This window comes from Pseudopipra pipra, chromosome 27 (genome assembly GCF_036250125.1).
Source record: "Pseudopipra pipra isolate bDixPip1 chromosome 27, bDixPip1.hap1, whole genome shotgun sequence".
Taxonomy (NCBI): domain Eukaryota; kingdom Metazoa; phylum Chordata; class Aves; order Passeriformes; family Pipridae; genus Pseudopipra; species Pseudopipra pipra.
The window spans coordinates 3979344-3998027 of record NC_087575.1 but is presented as its reverse complement, the minus strand read 5'-3'; the positions used below and the strand labels follow the sequence as shown (position 1 = coordinate 3998027).

General features: G+C 64.0%; 2 protein-coding genes across 5 annotated transcripts; one reads left to right on the top strand and one right to left on the bottom strand.

The window, feature by feature from the left end:
• Positions 1–69: 69 nt before the first annotated feature.
• SIRT6 (sirtuin 6) lies at positions 70–7065 on the bottom strand. The gene is made up of 8 exons (XM_064637212.1): positions 6957–7065; positions 5468–5595; positions 4948–5130; positions 2490–2549; positions 2282–2377; positions 1606–1686; positions 1378–1501; positions 70–581 (listed from the first exon to the last, which is right to left on the bottom strand). The coding sequence occupies exons 1-8, from the start codon at positions 7020–7022 to the stop codon at positions 189–191; spliced, it is 1131 nt and encodes a 376-aa protein (XP_064493282.1). The 5' UTR covers positions 7023–7065; the 3' UTR covers positions 70–188.
• On the top strand, positions 6047–18600 carry ANKRD24 (ankyrin repeat domain 24). Of its 4 annotated transcripts, none has more exons than XM_064637197.1 (19): positions 6047–6142; positions 8144–8207; positions 11787–11917; positions 12004–12092; positions 12337–12401; positions 13163–13220; positions 13334–13404; positions 13515–13621; positions 13706–13893; positions 14414–14442; positions 14551–14643; positions 14883–14987; positions 15175–15219; positions 15321–15419; positions 15498–15797; positions 15878–17035; positions 17791–17928; positions 18023–18088; positions 18332–18600. In XM_064637197.1, the coding sequence occupies exons 2-19, from the start codon at positions 8172–8174 to the stop codon at positions 18407–18409; spliced, it is 2856 nt and encodes a 951-aa protein (XP_064493267.1). In that variant the 5' UTR covers positions 6047–6142; positions 8144–8171; the 3' UTR covers positions 18410–18600. The 4 variants fall into 4 exon arrangements, with proteins under 4 accessions (XP_064493267.1, XP_064493269.1, XP_064493266.1 ...); XM_064637199.1 differs by lacking the exon at positions 6047–6142 and having other exon boundaries at positions 7775–8207; positions 15498–15570; positions 15676–15797; XM_064637198.1 differs by lacking the exons at positions 6047–6142; positions 8144–8207 and adding an exon at positions 10038–10198 and having other exon boundaries at positions 15498–15570; positions 15676–15797.
• The last annotated feature ends 84 nt before the right edge of the window (positions 18601–18684 follow it).

The following is an 18684-nucleotide window of genomic DNA, read 5'->3' as shown; positions in this document are numbered from 1 at the left end:
CCTCTCAGGAAAGGAACCGGGAGCTTTGGGACACTTGAAGGAGCGACGCCCTTCCCAAGCCCCGCCGCGTGTGCTTCAAGTGTGTTTAATACTTACATAAAAAAAGGGACAATATTTAAGGGTGTAAAAAAAAGTCGGTAGGAAAAGCGGCACGGACGAGTGTCTGGAGAGAGGGAACAGTCCAGGGCTCAGCTCAGGAGAGGCTCCACCTTCACCTTCTTCACTGGCGGCAGCCCCGTGTCCGGGCTGGGACACTCCTGCTTCAGCCCATCGTGGTGCTCCACCAGCACCTTCCCGGGACACGGCGTATTCCCGGGACACGGCGTATTCCCGGGACACGGCGTATTCCCAGGACACGGCGTATTCCCGGGACACGGCGTTCCCGTGCCGTTGTGCTGGGAGACGGGCTCCTCCTTCAGCCACTTCCCGGGGGATGTGAGGAGCTGCTCCGGCCTCGGCAGCTCCGCGCTCTCCACCACCACCGGCCCCGTCCACTCGGGCACCTCCAGCCCCAGGAGCTTCATCAGCTTCGTCATCACGTCGTCCACGTAGGCGTGGATGCGCAGGTCGGCCTGTCTGTCCTGGGGTGGGGACACACTGCTGGGGACAAAGGGCCCCTCCCAGGGACACCAGGAGATGTCCCCAGGGTGTCACACCCCGGGGACACACCCGGACACCCAGACAGAAGAGAGCAGGGACAGGGTGGGACGGGGACAAGGGGAGCGATAACGACGTCCCAGAAATCTGGGTGTTAAAGATTTCGGATAATTGGGGCACCGAAATCAGGGCTGAGCAGAAAGTGGACCTGCTGGACTGGGGGAGGTTTAGGTTGGATCTCAGGGAAAGGTTCTTCCCCCGGAGGGTGGGTGGGCACTGCCCAGGCTCCTCAGGGTTTGGTCACAGCCCCAAGGCTGCCAGAGCTCCAGGAGGGTTTGGACAACGCTCTGAGGGACAGGGTGGGATTGTTGGGGTTTCTGTGCAGGGCCAGGACTTGGACTCGATGATCCTGAGGGGTCTCTTCTAACTCAGCATATTCCATGATTTCACTGGGCTTTGATTCACCAGAGGATACATCAGGCTTTGGGCTGAGTTTTTATTCTGCTCTTAAAACTTGCCTGGATAAGGTTGGACGGGGCTTGGAGCAACCTGGTCCAGTGGAAGGTGTCCCTGCCCATGGCAGGGGGTGGGACTGGATGAACTTCAAGGTCCCTTCCCACCCAAACCAGTCTGCAGATTTACCTGCAATTTCTAAGTGTTTATCTGGAATTGCAGGTTTAACTCCCACCTGGGAGGGGACAGGGACAAACCTGGGCTGGGCCTGGGGGAGGTGACACGAGGGCAGAGGAGCAGCCCAGGGTGCAGAGGACGCTCACTCACGTGTTTGGTTGCCTGCAGGTTGACTATGACCAGCTTCCCTCCTCTCTTCTTGGTGATCAGCGGGAGGTTCCCGCTGGGTTTGATCTGCAGGGAGGTCCCAAGGGTGACAGAGAGATCGGCTTTCCTGCGGGGAGGAGACAGAACTCCAGAACCACGGGATGGTTTGGGTTGGAAGGGACCTTAAAGCTCATCCAGTTCCACCTCCCACTCCCCAGGGTGCTCAGTCACCTGCAGGCTTCATCTGCCAGCGTGAGGTCACGGTCGGGCAGGGAATCTTCCCAGTCCAGGATAGTGTCTCGTAACTTCCCTCTGGAAAACACACACAGGGCCCAAGTTTTCCCCTGCCAGGCAGGAACAGCAGAGCTGCCCTGGCAGAGGTGAGGAAGGGGGGGAGTGGTGACCCAGCCCCTTGTCCCAGACCTTCCCACACCCTCAGCTGCTTCTCCTAACCCTGAGGCACTGCTGGCCACTCCAAGAGATCCCTGCCATCACTCTCTACAACTCCCTGACAGGAGGGGGGAGCTGGGGGGGGTTGGTCTCTTTTCCCAGGCAACCATCAGCAAGACAAGAGGGCTGGGTCTGAAGCTGTGCCAGGGGAGGGTTAGGTTGGATATTAGGAAGAATTTCTTTGCAGAGAGGGTGCTCAGCCATTGGAATGGGCTGCCCAGGGAAGGGGTGGATTCTCCATCCCTGGAGGTTTTTAAGAAGAGACTGGATGTGGCATCAGTGCCATGGGCTGGGAACCACAGCGGGGTTGGATCAAAGGTTGGATTGATGATCCCGGAGGTCCCTTCCAACCCAGCTGATCCTATGATCCTATGATCCTACGATTCTATGATCCCTGCCATCCCACACCCAGCATTCCAGCAGGGATCCAGCCCCACCTGCAGGGCCCCAGCCCTACCTGCAGGCCCTCAGCCCGCGGGCCTTGGTGACGCTGCAGAGCCGGCCGGTGGGTTTGAGCCCCATGCTGCCCACCACGGCATCCCGCACGTACTGCCTGCGGAGACACGGAGCCACTCAGGGCCAGCTGCTCAGGGAAGGGCTGGAATGCCCCCCCCGACGTGGAAAACCCCTCCAAGCCCCCCTCCCCGGGCTCAGGGCACACGTACTTGCCGCATTTCACGCACTCTTCCACAAACATGTTCCCGTGGAGCTCAGCCAGCTTGTCCCTGCGGGAGAACGGCACAGGTGAGGTGGGAAAGGGGTGGAGAGCCCTGGAGCAACACCCCTCCTCCCTTCCTCACCAGGGCCCTGAAGCTCAAGGGCTTCCCTGCATTCCAGCTCTGCCAGGTGGGGGGTTCATCTCCCCGAGGCCACCACAGCAGGGACTGAGGAGGGACAGCATGTCCTGGCTTTTTACTTGGAATGCTTCCACCTGCAGCATCGATTCCAGCTCCTGATCCAGCTCAAATCTCTGCTCCTGGGAGCACCTGGATCTTTGCTTTCCTCAGCACCTCTCTGTCCCTGTGCCATCCCAGCCCTCTGAAACCCGTTTAGCCTGAAAGTCCCCTCGAGCTCGGTGCAGAAGCCAGAGGGAAACACAGCCATGCTCTGCCTGTGCTCCTCCAAACCCCACACACAACTCCTGGGAACCTCCTCCAGGGGGGATGAGACAGGACTGACTTGATTTCCCTCAGTTTGGCCCCAGTTCAGTGGCTCTTGCTCAAGCACAGGCTTCGTTTGGGTGGCAGAGCTGGGCTCAACTGGAGTTCTGTCCTTATTCCCTATTCCTTTTCCCAGGGCTGTTCAGTTCAAACAGGCAAAGGTGGTGCTGGGAGAAGGACTCTGGGGCTTTTAATCCCAGGAAATCCCCCCTGGAGGCAGCTCTGCTCAGCCAGAGATGGTTGAAGGTATTTGTGAGAAGCATCTTCTCCGAGATTGCTTCATGATCCTCATTCTCACCCCCACTCGTGGAATCCCAGGATGGTTTGGGTTGGAAGGACCTTAAAGATCATCCCATTCCAACCCCTGCCATGGGCAGGGACACCTCCCACTATCCCAGGTTGCTCCAACCTGGCCTTGGACATTTCCAGGGATAACAGAACATCCTGAGTCGGAAGGGACCCCCAAGGATCATCAGTCCAACTCCTGGCCCTGCCCAGGACACCCCAACAATGCCACCATGTCCCTGAGAGCATTTTCCAAGGCCTATTTCCCTTTTCCCATCCTTGTTTCCAAGGGCATCCACAGATTCTCTGGCAAACCTGTTCCGGTGCCTCAGCATAAAAACCCCAGAGGTCTGAACGTCAGTCCCGGACACTCAGCATCTTTCAAGCCTCAATGCCTCCCTTCCTTTTATTTTCTGCTGCTCTCCCCTCCCCTTCCCAGGCAGCTCCGAGCACTTTTCCCTCCCACAACAATCCCTGGCTGCTCTTAAGTGCCGGGAATGGGTTTTATAACGGGCTGGAGTTCGTGAAGGGCGAAGCTCCGGCTGTCACGAGGGCTGGGGGGAGAGGCAGGTTCCTTTGAGGACATCTTTGGAACAGCCACTCCAGTCCCCCCCAGGCAGGGACTGGAGCTCTGGTACCCTCAGCTCTTCCCTGCAGAGGGAATTCTCGGAATCCTCGGGAATCCTCCGTGGGATCCCGACCTCACCGCCAGGGAATCGGAGAGCACCGGTAAGTCAGAGCAGTTCCAGCCCCGGGACCTTCCCTCTCTCTCTTGCTGCTCTTGGAGATTCCCAGATTTATCAAGAGGCCAAATGCTTGTTAAGGCTCTTTGGGGCCCAGCACTGGTTTTATTGGAATTTAATGGAAGCAAATTGAGGCAGGCCAGGATCCAGTGCTCCGAGAGCTCCGGCAAACTGGGGCGAGACACGTCTCTGCACCCAGAGCCATTCCAGCTGTTCCCATCCTCCCTCCTGTGCCTCCACCCCTCTGGATGGGTATGGAGAGGGTGGAAAGGACCCTGAGCTGCTCCCAGGAGCACGTGTCCTGCTTGGATCCAGATTCCCACCCCCAGGGCCCTGATCCCTCAGGGAGCACCGACACCTACAAACACCACGACCTGGATGGGGCTTGGAGCAACCCGGGATAGGGGAAGGTGTCCCTGCCCAGGGAAGGGGTGGAACTGGGTGGGCTTTAAGGTCCCTTCCAACTCACACCAGTCTGGGATTCCCTGACTCCATGATGTGGCACAGGAGAGCAGCAGGGTTAGATGGGATATTGGGAAGGAATTCCTCCCTGGGAGGGTGGGGAGGGACTGGGATGGATTTCCCAGAGAAGCTGTGGCTGCCCCATCCCTGGAAGTGTCCAAGGCCAGGTTGGAGCAACCTGGAATAGTGGAAGGTGCCCCTGCCCATGGCAGGGGGTGGGATGAGATAGGATTTAAAGTCCCTTCCAACCCAAACCATTCTGGGATTCTACAATTCCATGACCTGTTTTTCCTGTGCACAAGAAGCACTTCCAGGGAGCAACAACCGAGGACGACTCCACTCCACCACCCTCTGGATTTGAACCACAGCCTCTAAATTCCAGCTGGTTCATCCCCTTCCAGCTTTCACTCCCCCTATCAGATCCCTTGGGAATCAAATCCCTTCCACGGGGCTGGGAAAGGCAGGGGCAGTACCGTGGGAATCCCGAACGCACGTGCAGGCCATCCACGTTCTGGCTGACCAGGAATTTCAGGATTCCCACTCTCTGCAGCCCCAGCAGCGCCATGTGAGTCTTGGAGGGCCTGGCATTCTCAAAGGTGGTGTCGAATTTTGGGGAGAGCCCTTTCTCTTCCATGGTCCAGACACCATTGGGGCCCCTGCAGAAAGAGGGAAAGAGGGAGAAGGGATGAGCCAGGCCCTGCGGAATGGAGGTCATGGACCACCAGGATTTCGGTGGCTGATGCAAGCAGAGCACATGGGGGCATTTGGTGGGAAGAGCTGAACATCAGGGAGGTGTGAAAAAGGTGTTCACAGCTGGATCCAGGACTGATGGGATGGATGGATGGATGGATGGATGGATGGATGGATGGATGGATGGATGGATGGATGGATGGATGGATGGATGGATGGAGTAGGTCTGGCTGGGGTAAGCCAGAGCTTTCCAAGAGCTTTCTAAGCTGGAAGATGGACTTGGAGGAGGTGCCATCCCCTTACCTGAAGTCAGGGATGCCCGAGGCCGTGCTGATTCCTGCCCCTGTGTGAAACACCACATTGGAGGAGCTCCGGATCAGCTCCGCCAGCTCCCGGACCTTCCGCTCCAGCTCCTCCGGAGGGTCGAAAATCTGGGCAAAGAGACAAACCCGGGATGGAGGGATGTGGGGGTGGATCCCCATGGGGTGCATGTGACTGTGGGTTACATTAGGAAGGAATTCTTCCCTGGGAGGGTGGGGAGGCCCTGGCACAGGTTTTCCCAGAGAAGCTGTGGCTGCCCCATCCCTGTAAGTGTCCAAGGCCAGGCTGGAGCAACCTGGGACAGTGGAAGGTGTCCCTGCCCATGGCAGGGGGTGGATAATCCTTCAGGTCCCTTCCAACCCAAACCAGTGTGTGATCCTATGATCCCACACACCTCCCAGTAACCCACAGCTCTTCCTTATCCATGGAAGATTCCACATTCCTTAACAACAGAAGCATTTAACGGGAGAGGAGCCCCCCTGTCCGAGCAGGGGGCAGGGCCGGGAACACCCAACGCTCCCGGGGGGTTTGTTGCTCTCCCAGGCAGCTGATCCAGGCTGGGCTCCAGGAGTGACCTGGGGCCACCCCGCGTGTCACCAGCTGTCACCAGCAGTGCCACCAGCCCCGGGGACAGCGAGGGACGTGGGAGCCATGGAGGTGGGACACGGGATTGGGGGGGAGCACTGTGCCCACCTGGATTGAATTCCTGAGATGCTTCTCCAGCCCCATCTCCCTGTCCCCTCACCCCAAAGCCTTTATAAGGGTCCCAAGTACTGCTGGGGCTCAGGGGGGGACGTGGAGGGATTTGGGAGATACATGGAGGGGACATGGAGGGGGTCATGGGGTGGGACTGGGAGGATAAGGAGGGAGCCACGGGGTGAGATGGGGGGGACATGGAGGGAATTATGGGACGGGCCTGGAGGGGTACAAGGAGGGGGGACATGGGGTGGGCTGAGGGGGGGGCAAGGAGGGAGCCATGGGATGGATCTGGGGGGACAAAGAGGGGGCCACGGGGTGAGGCTGGGGGGGGACAAAGAAGGAGCCATGGGGTGGATCTGGAGGGGATACGGAGGGAGCAGCTGGATGGGGTTGGGGGGGTCATGGAAAGGGCCACGGAGGGGGGGCCAAGGAGAGATATGGGGGGCCAAGGAGGGGGTCCCTGGGTGGGGCTGGAGGGGTAAGGAGGGAGCCGTTGGATGGGCGGGGGGCGCCTGGAAGGGGCCATGGAGGGGGGACAAGGAAGGTTCCACGGGGCAGGGCTGGGCACACCCAAAGCGCTCGGTCCCTCCCGGGGTTGGGCTCCTCAGGGGTGTCCCCGCGGGGGCCTCGGCCGCGGTTGCCATGGGAACGCGCCGGGCCGGGGCAGGGCCCGTGGATGGCGGGGGGAGGCCCGGGCGGGCGGCGGTTCCGCTGCGGGCGGGCCGAGACCCCCCCGGACGGTCGGAGGGTCCCTCCCGCGGGCGCTGCTCACCTCGGGGAGGCCGCACTTGCCCTTGTCCGAGTACGGGGACAGCCCGGCCGCGTAATTCACCGCCATCGGCGCGGCCGCACCGCGGCCGGAAGCGGGGCGCCGAGGGGGCGGGGCTTGAACGGGACACGCCCCCCGTGCCGCCGCCGCCATCTTTGTGTCGGGCCAAGCCGAGCGCTTGCCCAAACCTTGCCCAAACCTTGCCCAAACCGGGGCTGTGCCCCCCCAACCCGGGCTGCGATGGGGGAGCGGGGAAAGGGGGTGACAGGGATGGGCAGGAGGTGACAGGGATAGCAGGGGGTGACAGGGAGAGCAGGGGGTGCTGACGGGTGCCAGTGAGGGCAAAGGGGTGCCATGAAGGGCAAGGTAGGAGAGGGGTGGCAGGGGAGGATGGAGGGGAAGCAGGAGGTGCTGGCAAGGACAGGGGGTGCCAGGGAAGGATGGTGGATGCCAGGGAGGGACAGGGGGTGCCAGGGAAGGGCAGAAGGTGCTGGCAAGGACAGGGGGTGCCAGGGAAGGATGGCGGATGCCAGGGAGGGACAGGGGGTGTCAGGGAAGTTCAGGGGGTGTCAGGGAAGTTCAGGGGGTGTCGGGGAAGGCAGGGGGTGCTGGCAAGGGCAGGGGGTGCCAGGGAGAGGCAAGGAATGCCAGGGAAGGGAAGGAGGTGTCAGGCCAGGCCAGGAGGTGCCACCAAGGTCAGGGGGTGCCAGGGCAGGGCAGCGAGTGCCAGGGCAGGACAGAGGTACCATCAAGGACAGGGGGGGTCAGGGAAGAACAGGGGGGTGCCATGGAATTTCAGGGGGTGCCAAGGAAATTCAGGGGGTGCCAAGGAAATTCAGGAGGTGCCAACCATCAGGACCCAGCCGTGCCTGTCACCAGCCCGCAAGAGGGCTGAGCAGCCCAAGCTGAGCCCCCCCAGCTCCCCCTCCAGCCCATGTCCCCTCTGCCCCCTGTCCCTGTCCCTGCAGGGACACACAGCCACACGGACAGACAGACAGACCCCTCCCCAGCCGGACCCCCCCGGGCTGTAACCGCAGCCGCAGCCGTAACCCAACTCCCCGGGTCCTGTTCCCGGCTCCGCTGCGGCTGCGGGGACACGGGGACAGGGCTGGGAACAGCGGGACGGGACGGGGGGGCTGAGCTGTCCCCGGGGGGGGACAAACCCTCCAGCACGGCCATCCCCCCTCCAGGTGCCACGAGGCTGAGGTTGGAGCCACCATGAAGAGCCTGAGGGCCAAGTTCAAGAAGGGAGACGTGAGTGCCATCCCTGGGGGCTTGGGGGCACGGGGACCTCTCCTGGGATGTCCACAGGGGCACAGGGACATGCCCATGAGGATCCAGGGATACAGGGACCACCCCTGGGATGCACACAGGGACATGGGGACCTGCCCTGGGATGTCCTTGAGGACGTGGGGACCTGCCCTGGCATATCCACAGGGACAGGAGGACACGGGGACCTGCCCTGGGATGTCCTTGGGGACATGGGGACCTGCCCTGGGATGTCCTTGGGGACATGGGGACCTGCCCTGGGATGCCCCACAGGGACAAAGGGACCTGCCCTGGCATATCCACAGGGATGTGAGGACATGGGGACCTGCCCTGGGATGTCCATGAGGACACAGGGATACAGGGATCTGCCCCAGGATGTCCACAGGGATGTGGGCACCAGCTGTGGGATGTCCTTGAGGACATGGGGACCTGCCCTGGGATGTCCACAGGGATATGGGGACCTGTCCTGGCATATCCACAGGGACATGAGGACAGAGGGACCTGCCCTGGTGTGTCCTTGGGGACATAGGAATCTGCTCCAGGATGTCCCAGGTTTCACAGGGACACGGAGACCTGCCCTGGGATGTCCATGAGGACACAGGGACACAGGGACCTGCCCTGGGATGTCCATGAGGACACAGGGACACAGGGACCTGCCCTGGGATGTCCATAAGGACATAGGGATACAGAGACCTGCCCTGGGATACAGGGACCTGCCCTGGGATACAGAGACCTGCCCTGGGATGTCCATAAGGACATAGGGATACAGGGACCTGCCCTGGGATACAGGGACCTGCCCTGGGATGTCCACAGGGACACGGGAACCTGCCCTGGGATATGGGTGGGGACCTGCCCCAGAATGTCCCAAGTCTTACAGGGACTTGAAGACATGGAGATTCCCCCCAGGATGTCCCCAGTGTCACAGGGACACGGGAACACCCCCTGGGACAAGGAAGGGGTGGCCGCTCCCCCACGGGGACAGCAGCCCCAAGGAGGCTGGCACTGCCACCCTGGCCGGTGGCATCGAGCCCCCAGCGCACCCCCGAGTGCTCCCAGAGCCAACCTTGGGAGTGGGGCGGAACAAAGGAGAGGGAAGCAGGTCCCAGGTCCTCTCCCTGTCCTCTCCCTGGTGACAACTGCCAGCTTTCCAGCTGCCACAGCCCGCGGAAGCAGCGAGTCGATGCTCCTCAATTATTCAGGAGCCGCCTGGCACGGCCGAGGGCTCTGCCCCGGGGGCACAGGGTGACAGGGCGGGTGACAGGCACCCGGGGGACACGGCTGGGGACACGGGGACACAGGTTGGAGCCCCCCACCCACCTCAGGGGTGCTCCGTGCCTCAGTTCCCCCGCTCCGCCCTGGACAATCCCCTGGGAGGCTCCCGCTGTCCTGCTGCTCCCGGGGCTCTGCCGGGACAGTGTCTGGGGACCCTCTGCACTTTGGGGGGAGTTCGGGGGGACCCGGAGATCCAGGCGGGGGGTCCTGCGCCCCCTTGGCCGCCGGGCTGCGGTGGGAGGTCAGTCCGTGCCCCCAGGGCGGGGCAGGGGGTCCCACGTCCCCCTCCTCGGGGGGCAGGATCTGAGGGGCAGGAGGATGCTCAGCCCTGCTTTGGGGAGGAGTTGACGCCTCGCTTGAGCTTGGGGTGGGAAAGCTGCGCCCACTCCCCAAGCCCTCCCACTGGAACTGGGACCAGTCTGGGTGCTGGTCCCTAACTGGGGGATGCTCCGGGGCGGGATGCGGGGATGCTGAGGAGGGAGGGAGGGAGGAGAGGAGGGAGGGAGGGACGGAGGGATGGAGGGAGGCGGGTCCCGCTTCCCACTGCGGCAGCCCCTGCCCCGCCCGGGCGGCGATGCTGCTCCGAGCCGGGCTCTGGGGTGGGCGGGCTGGCCCAGGCGGGGGGCGCGGGGTTTATGGCTGCCCGCCGCCTCCTCCTCAGCACCATGAAGCAGATCTGCCTCTGTGCCGCCGCCTCCTTCGCGGTACGTCCCCCTCGGGACCCCCCTCGGGACCCCCCTCGGGACCCCTCCGGTCGCGTCCTGCGGGCTCAGCCGTGTCCCCCCCGCCCCGCCCGCACCCCCCGCGCCCCCCTCCCCGGCCCCACCCCGGGGCTCCCCCTGCGCCCTCCCCAAACCTGCTTTGTCCTTGCCCCACGAGGGGGTGGGGGGCGCGGGCACCACCCTCCCAGTTTGCCCAGTAACCCCGGGAGACTGGTGTACTCCCTGCCCCGCCGGGCTGGAGGGGCTCCGAGGGGTTCCCGGCGGGCACGGTGCCCCCGGGCTGGCTCGGGGCACGGTGCCAGCAGCTCCCGAAAGGTGACATCCATTTCCTGCCGCCGCGGCCGCAGCCGGCTCGGCTTTGTCGTCACCGGGCGCGGGGTGAACCCAGGACTTCCAGTCCTTGTCCTGGTGCTGTCCCGCTGCGGGTCAGTCCCTCGGGATAGGGATGAACGGGAGCACTGGGAAAGCGAGGTCCCTTCCAGCCCCTCTGCTGTGCACGGGGACAGTGTCGTGTTATCCCAGCGAGGCTGGAGCATCCCAGGGGAGCTGCCCCGGCTTGGTCCTTTCCTCCTCAGGGCTGGGATTGGGATCAGTGGGGAGAATGGGGCAGGGTGGGGCTCCCTTGGGTGCTGGCTGTGTTTATTGGGGTGGCAGGGGCAGCCGGGCTCGTTCCCAAATCCCAGCTGGTCCCATTGGGTCTGTAAATGCCCTGGTCTGTGAGCTGCAAACTGGGAGGGGCTGGAGGGGACCCTCATCCCAGTCCCAGCTGAACCCTCCGTACTGGGAGTGGGACAGCACAGCCCCCAGCAGAGGGGCTGGCACAGAGACAGCCACCCTAAGGGGCAGGGCTGGGTGCAGGACAGCAGGGACGGGGACAAAGACAGCCCCCAGCCCAGCCCCGGGGACAGCACAGTGTCACACACAGTGTCACACACACAGTGTCACACACAGTGTCACACACACAGTGTCACACAGTGTCACACAGTGTCACACACAGTGTCACACACACAGTGTCACACACACAGTGCCACACACACAGTGTCACACAGTGTCACACACAGTGTCACACACACAGTGTCACACACACAGTGTCACACAGTGTCACACACAGTGTCACACACACAGTGTCACACAGTGTCACACACAGTGTCACACACACAGTGTCACACACACAGTGTCACACAGTGCCACACACACAGTGTCACACACACAGTGCCACACACACAGTGTCACACAATGTCACACAGTGTCACACACAGTGTCACACACACAGTGTCACACAGTGTCATACACACAGTGTCACACACACAGTGTCACACACACTGTCACACACACAGTGTCACACAGTGTCACACACACAGTGTCACACACACAGTGTCACACAATGTCACACAGTGTCACACACAGTGTCACACACACAGTGTCACCCAGTGTCACACAATGTCACCCACTGTCACACACACAGTGTCACACAGTGTCACACAGTGTCACACACACAGTGTCACACAGTGTCACACAGTATCACACAATGTCACACAGTGTCACAGAGCTCCTTTGGGCTCTGTTGCAGAGCCAGGACTGGACCAAGAACGACGAGAAGCTCCTGCAGGCCGTGGACTACAACGATGCCGGGCGGGTGACGTCGCTCCTGCTCCGCAAGGGCCTGGTGCCCACCAAGCTGGACTCGGAGGGCAAATCCGCGTGAGTGCCACCCCACACCCCGGGGACAGGGCCGGGGACGAGGGACACGAGTGCCACGGTGCCACAGCCCCCCGGTCTCGCTGCAGGTTCCACCTGGCTGCCACCCGGGGGAACGTGGACTGCCTGGAAGCCATGCTGGCCCACGGCGTGGATGCCATGACCAAGGACAGCTCGGGTGAGGGCAGGGCCACCACGTGCCCCTGGCTACTGCCACGGGCCGCCCAGGACCACCTGGTTGTCCCCAGGGGACAGAGGTGACGGCCACGCCAGGAGTTCAAACCCTGAGCGATGAGGCTCCTGAGGATGTCCCTGTGTGCCCAGCCCGTGTGCCCATCCCTCTGTGTGTCCCCCAGGCTGTCCCCTGTGCCACAGACCTGCTGTCTGTGCTCTGACCCCTCTGTCTGTCTGTCCCTCCCCAGGTTCCACTGCCCTGCACTTGGCCTCCAAGCACGGGCACCCTCAGTGTGTCAGCAAACTGCTGCAGGTACGAGGCGGGTGGAGAAGGAGGGAGGGAGGGAGGGGAAGAGGAGGAGGAGGAGGAGGAGGAGGAGGAGGAGGAGGGTGCTGTGCCAGCAGAGTGTCCTCCCTGTCCTTGAACCCCCTTCCCTCACCAGTGCCCTGACCTGGCATGGTGATTCCTGGCTCTGTGTGGTGCTGCCTGGCACCTGCCCGGCCTTCCACAATGCCACGGGGCCACAGGCTGTCTGTCTGTCCCCTGTCCTTCATCACATCACAGAACCAACCACAGGCTGTCTGTCTGTCCCCTGTCCCCACAGAGCCACAGACTGTCTGTCTGTCCCCTGTCCTTCATCACATCATGGAGCCACAGCTGGCTGGCTGTCCCCTGTCCTTCACCAGGCTGTCTGTCTGTCCCCTGTCCTTCACCAGGCTGTCTGTCCCCTGTCACCCCACGGAGCCACAGACTGTCTGTCTGTCCCCTGCCCTCCACTGTTCCAGGGAGCTGTGTCCACTCAAGGAGTCTGTCTGTCTGTCCCTTGTCCTTCACTTGGCTGTCTGTCTGTCTGTCCCCTGTGTTCCACCACACCATGGAACCCCTGTCTGTCTGTCTGTCTGTCCGTCCCTTGCCATCCACCGTGCCACGCAGCCATGCCCACTCAAGCAATCTGTCAGCCTGTGCCCTGCCCTCCCCCGTGCCACAGAACCACATCCCGTCGAGCGGTCTGTCTGTCTGTCTGTCTGTCTGTCTGTCTGTCCCTGTCCTATAACCCAGGCTCTGTCCCTCAGGCCTCCTGCCCTGTGGACGTGGCCGACGGCAGCGGCCGGACCGCGCTGCACCTGGCAGGTGAGTGGGGGCAGTGGGGACAGTGGGGACAGTGGGGACAGTGGGGACAGTGGGGACAGTGCCACCCTGCCCTGTCCCCGGGGAGGGAGCGCTCAGCTCTGTCCCTTCCACAGCCGTCAGCGGCTGCATCTCGTGCTCCGAGATCCTCTGTGACTTCAAGGCCCCCTTGAACATCAAGGACAAGGTGAGGTCCTGCTGCTCCTCGTGCTCCTCGTGCCAGGCTGTGCCTGCGGGGTGTGGAAATCAGGGGGGGATATCAGGTCTGCTCCTCCTCACCCCCCCTGCCCTGCCCAGGACGGCTCCACCCCGCTGATCCTGGCTGCCAAGATGTGCCACTCGGAGCTGTGCCGGTACCTGCTGCACCGCGGGGCCGCCGTCAACAGCCGGGACCTGCAGGGCAGGTGGGGCCGCGCCGGCGGGCACCGGGAGGGCACGTGGAGACCAAGGGGATGCCCCCCTCACCTCTGCTGTCCCCCCGTGCCCAGGACAGCCCTGATGCTGGCCTGTGAGAGCGGCAGCGTGGAGACCGTGGAGGTGCTGGTCAACGCCGGCGCCCGCGTGGCCGTGGTCGACGCCACGGGCCACGACGCCGCTCACTACAGCCTGGCCACGGGCAACGCCCTCATCCAGCACTTCCTGCAGGAGGCTGCTCAGCGCCGCTCCTGGGCCAGCGGTGAGGCAGCCGTGGCACCCTGGTGCTCCCTGTGCCCCGGGGATGGAGGGTGAGGGGGTTGTCACCCCGCAGGGGATGGACCCGCGGGGGGATTGGCACCGTCAGGGCGCTTTGGGGCGGGGATGGAGGAGGCTGGGTGGGGCTGGGGGGCACATGGCCCCTTCTCCTGGGCACTGGCGCTGCCTTTGGCTGTGCTGTCACCAGCTGAGGTGGTGCTGACCCTTGGTTGCCTGGCTCGGTGTCTGCGCATGCTTGCACACGCGTGTTCACGCGTGTTTGCATGTTGAGGGGGTCTCAGTGCATGGGTGTTTTCACATGTGCCTGTGTGTGCAGGTGTCTCCCTGTGTCTGCACTGCATCCCTGTCCTTCAGACCCGTGTACATCCCTGTATTTGTCTGTCTGTGTCCCCTTGAACACTGTGCACTCACGTGTGCGTGTCCCCGAGTGTCCCCACACCCACACGGGCTCTGGTCCCCTACAAACTTCCCCTGTTTCTCTTCCCTCCCGCTCTGCCCCTCAGAAGAGGAGTCAACTGAGCAGACATCCCAGGTGAGGGTCTGCCAGGGGGTCCCCCGGGGCTCTCTGAGGTGGCACTGGGGCAGGGAGGACGGAGGTCACCGTGGGTGTGATGTCCCCTCTGCCCTGGTGTCTCCACAGACCTCTTCCCCCAGCCAGTCATCCATCAGGGAGAAGAGCAGCACCCCGAGGAAGAGGAAGGCCCCTTTGCCTCCTCTGGGCACCCTCAGCCAGGTGAGAGGGGGTCCCCCTTAACTCCAGGTCCTCACCTGGCTCGCTTGCAGGGCACACCCCTGTGCTGGCCTCGGGGGGTCCCCACCCTGCCAGAGCTTTTCCTTCTCTCCCTGGGGTCAGAAAGCGCCCTCAGGCACACGGTGGGATTTTTGGGGTGTCCTGTGCCAGGAGTTGGACCCGACAATCCTCGTGGGTCCCTTCCAGCTTGGGGGATTCCATGATTCTGTGATTACCTGCAGGAGGACCGGGACGCCTACGAGGAGATCGTGAGGCTGCGGCAGGAACGGGCCCAGTTCCTGCAGAAGATCCGGGGCTTGGAGCAGCAGGAGAAGCAGCGCCGGGAGGTACCAGCTGCAGGGCCCTGGGGAGATGGCACCGTGTCCCTGGGGAGTGGAGGGGACAGTGGGGATGGGGACAGCAGGGATGGGGACAGCAGGGATGAGGACAGCAGGGATGGGGACAGCAGGGATGGGGACAGCAGGGATGGGGACAGCATTCATCCCTCCCTGTTTTCTCTCCGGGTCCTGCTAGAGGGCAGAGCTGGACGAGGGCTCCCTGCGCTCCATGGAGAAGCAGGTAAAGGCCAGTGAGGAGCTCGGGGTGCTCCTGGTGCTGGGAATGCCGTCGGGACTCCAATGGGAGCCAAGAGGACACAATTCCTGCATCCTGCCCCACAGATCCAGGAGCTGGAGCAGCAGCTGGCGGCCCGGGATGGGGAGAAGGAGCGGCTGGGCAAGGAGGTGGAGGCTCTGCGGAGCCGCTTGTCCTCGCTGGAGGTGGGTGTGGGCAGCAGCTGGCAGTGCCAGGGGCTGGGAGGGGTGTCAGTGAGGGTCACCACCACCCTGCGTCCCCAGAACGAGAAGGAGAACACGAGCTACGACATTGAGACACTGCAGGACGAGGAGGGAGACCCGCTTGAGTTCCCAGGTAGGGCCCTGAAGGCCTCCCGAGGCCACCTCGGGGGGTGGCACTGGGGAGTGGGGGTGTGGGTGGGCACGGGTGGGCACCGAGCGGAGTCCCTGTGCCCCGCAGGAGCGGAGCTGCTGCTCTCCAAGAAGACGCTGAGCCCCTCGGCCGAGGAGCTGCTGGCCACGCTGCAGGGGCAGGTGCAGTCCCTCACCGTGCAGAACAAGGAGCTGAGGGACAAAATACAGGCACGTCCTCGTCTGTCCGTCCGTCTGTCCCTCCCTCCTCTGCCCCCTGTCCCGCGGGGGCCTCATGGTGTCCTCAGCAGGTGCTGGAGAACTACGAGCGGGACGAGAGCAGCGCGCCCACCCCGGGGGACGTGGTGCCCGCCAGCCTCTACCGGGCCCTGCAGCGGGAGCTGGAGCAGCTGCGGGCACAGGGCGCGAGGGGCGAGGCCGGGGGGCGGCCGGAGGGGCAGCGCGGCGCCGCCGAGAGAGCCCCGGAGCAAGTCCCGGAGGGATTCCCGGAGGGAAGCGCGGCGCAGGGGCTCGCCGAGGAGCCGGCCTGGACGTGGGGCGAGTGCAAGGCGGCGCTGGGTGAGCTGCGGGTGCCACAACCACCGCCCTCCTCCTCCTCCTCCTCCTCGGGCGCGGAGCTGGCGGAGGCGCGGGCGGCCCTGCAGCAGGCACGGAAAGCTCTGGACGAGCGGGAGCAGCAGCTGAAGGATCTGCAGGCCCGGCTGGAGGCCGCAGAGGCCTCGCCGGGAGCCTCCGCGGAGGAGGCGTCGAGGGAGAAGGAAGCGCTGCTGGAGCGCTGCGGGCGGGCGGAGGCCGAGGCCGAGGCGCTGCGGCGGGAGCTGGAGGCCAAGGCGCGGCGCGAGCCGGAGCCGGGAGCGCACGAGGAGCCGGCGGAGCTGGCGGAGCTGCGGGAGGCCCTGGCGCGGCGGGAGGCCGAGCTGGGCAGCCTGCGGGAGCAGCTGGCGGCGCGGCCCGTGGGGCGGCGGGAGCACGAGGAGGCCCTGGCGCGGCTGCGGCAGGCGCGGGCCGAGGGCTGGGTGCCGCGGGATGAGCACGCCCGCGCCACGGCCGCGCTGGAGGAGCAGGCGCGGGCGCTGCGGGAGCGGCTGGCGCAGCTGGAGGCGGCGGCCGAGGCCAAGGGGCGCGAGGCCTCCCGGCTGGAGGCCGAGCTGGCGGCGGCCGTGCCGCGCGCCGAGCACGAGGCGGCGGCGGCGGCGCTGCGGGAGGAGGCGGCGGCGCTGGGCCGGCGGCTGGAGGAGCTGGGCCGGCGGCACGAGAGGACGTGCGAGGAGGTGTTCAGGGTGCAGCGGCAGGCGCTGTTCATGAAGAGCGAGCGCCAGGCGGCCGAGGACGGGCTGGCGGCGGCGCAGAAGCAGCTGGAGGAGGCGCGGGCCGAGGCGCGGCGGCTGCGGGAGCTCCACGGCCACGCCGAGGACGCGGCTCGGCTGGTCAGGGAGAGGGATAGGAAGGTACGGGGGGGGGGGACACGGAGCAGAGGTTTGGGGGGAGTGGGGGTCTGACATTCCCAGCCCTCTGAAACTCGTTTGGTCTGAAAGTCCCCTGGAGCTCGGTGCAGAAGCCAGAGGGAAACAGCCACGCTCTGCCTGTGCTCCTCCAAACCCCACAACTCCTGGGAACCTCCTCCAGGGGGGATGAGACAGGACTGACTTGATTTCCCCCAGTTTGGCCCCAGTTCAGCGGCACTTGCTCCAAGCACAGGCTTCGTTTGGGTGGCAGAGCTGGGCTAAACCAGAGCAGGAGCACCACAGGGGTCTGTCCTTATTCCCTATTCTTTTTCTCAGGGCTGTTCAGTTCAAACAGGCAAAGGTGGTGCTGGGAGAAGGACTCCGGGGCTTTTAATCCCAGAAAATCCCCTCCTGGAGGCAGCTCTGCCTCTGGGAGCTGCACACATGGAGTTACAGAATGGTTTGGGTTGAGGGGGATCCTAAAAATCATCCAGTGCCACCCCTTGCCACGGGCAGGGACACTTTCTACTATCCCAGGGTGCTCCAACCCAGCCTTGGACACTTCCAGGGGTGGGGCAGCCACAGCTTCTCTGCCCAACCTGTGCCAGGGCCTCCCCACCCTCCCAGAGGAGAATTTCCTCTGCTCTCCTGGCTCTTCCCTGGTTTTTCCTTCCCCTTCCCAGGCACGGGGCCCACCCAGGGCTGCACCCCAGCAGGGTTGGGGTGCGGGGTCCCCCTGATCTCTGTGCACTCTGCAGATCACGGAGCTCTCCAAGGAGGTTTTCAGGCTGAAGGAAGCCCTGAACGCCCTCCCCAAGCCAGGGGATCAACCACAGTCCCTCCCCAACACCGCAGCGCTCCAGGACAGGATCCGAGCGCTGGAGGAGAAGCTGGAGGTGGGCCCTGGGGGGTTTGGTGGCCGTCACCTGGTGGGTTCTGGGCTCCCACAAGCCCCAGCCCCGTGGCCAAACCCCCCTCCCTGTCCTGCAGGAGACAGAGGTGCGGCACAGCAAGGTGGTGACGCTGTACCGGAGCCACCTGCTCTATGCAGTGCAGGTGAGACGGGGACAGGGCTGGGGGGACAGCTGGGGACACCGCTGGGGGGGACTGGGCCACCTGCCAGCCACGCCTTGGTGCCCACAGCAGGCAAACACGGGGCTGGGATGGAGGTTGGGAAGATCTGGGGGCAGAGGGGTGGGGGACTGAGGGACTGGTGCCAGCCCAGGGGCGCTTGGGACACACACAGAGACCTCCTGATGTCCCCCCTCGATGTCCCCCTCGATGTCCCCTCCACGCCAGGGCCACATGGACGAGGACGTGCAGAGGCTCCTGTGCCAGATCCTGAGGATGCAGCGGCTGCAGGAGCAGAGCAGATGAGCCCCTGCCAGCACGGCAGTGCCATGGGGGGCAGTGGCACTGCCAGTGACACGGGGTGGGGACGGGTCTGTCACAGCACCCTCTGTGCCCCTTTGCTTGCCCTGTCACTGGCACCCACCCCCCGCACCCACCCGGGCCCTGCTGCCCCCCGACCCAGCACAGCAGCAATAAAGTATTTATAGCCACACCAATTTTGGCTCCTCTCTGGGGGCACCAGGGTGGGCACAGGGGGCTGTGTGGGGAGCTGGGGGGGACAGCGGGGGATCATTGCCACC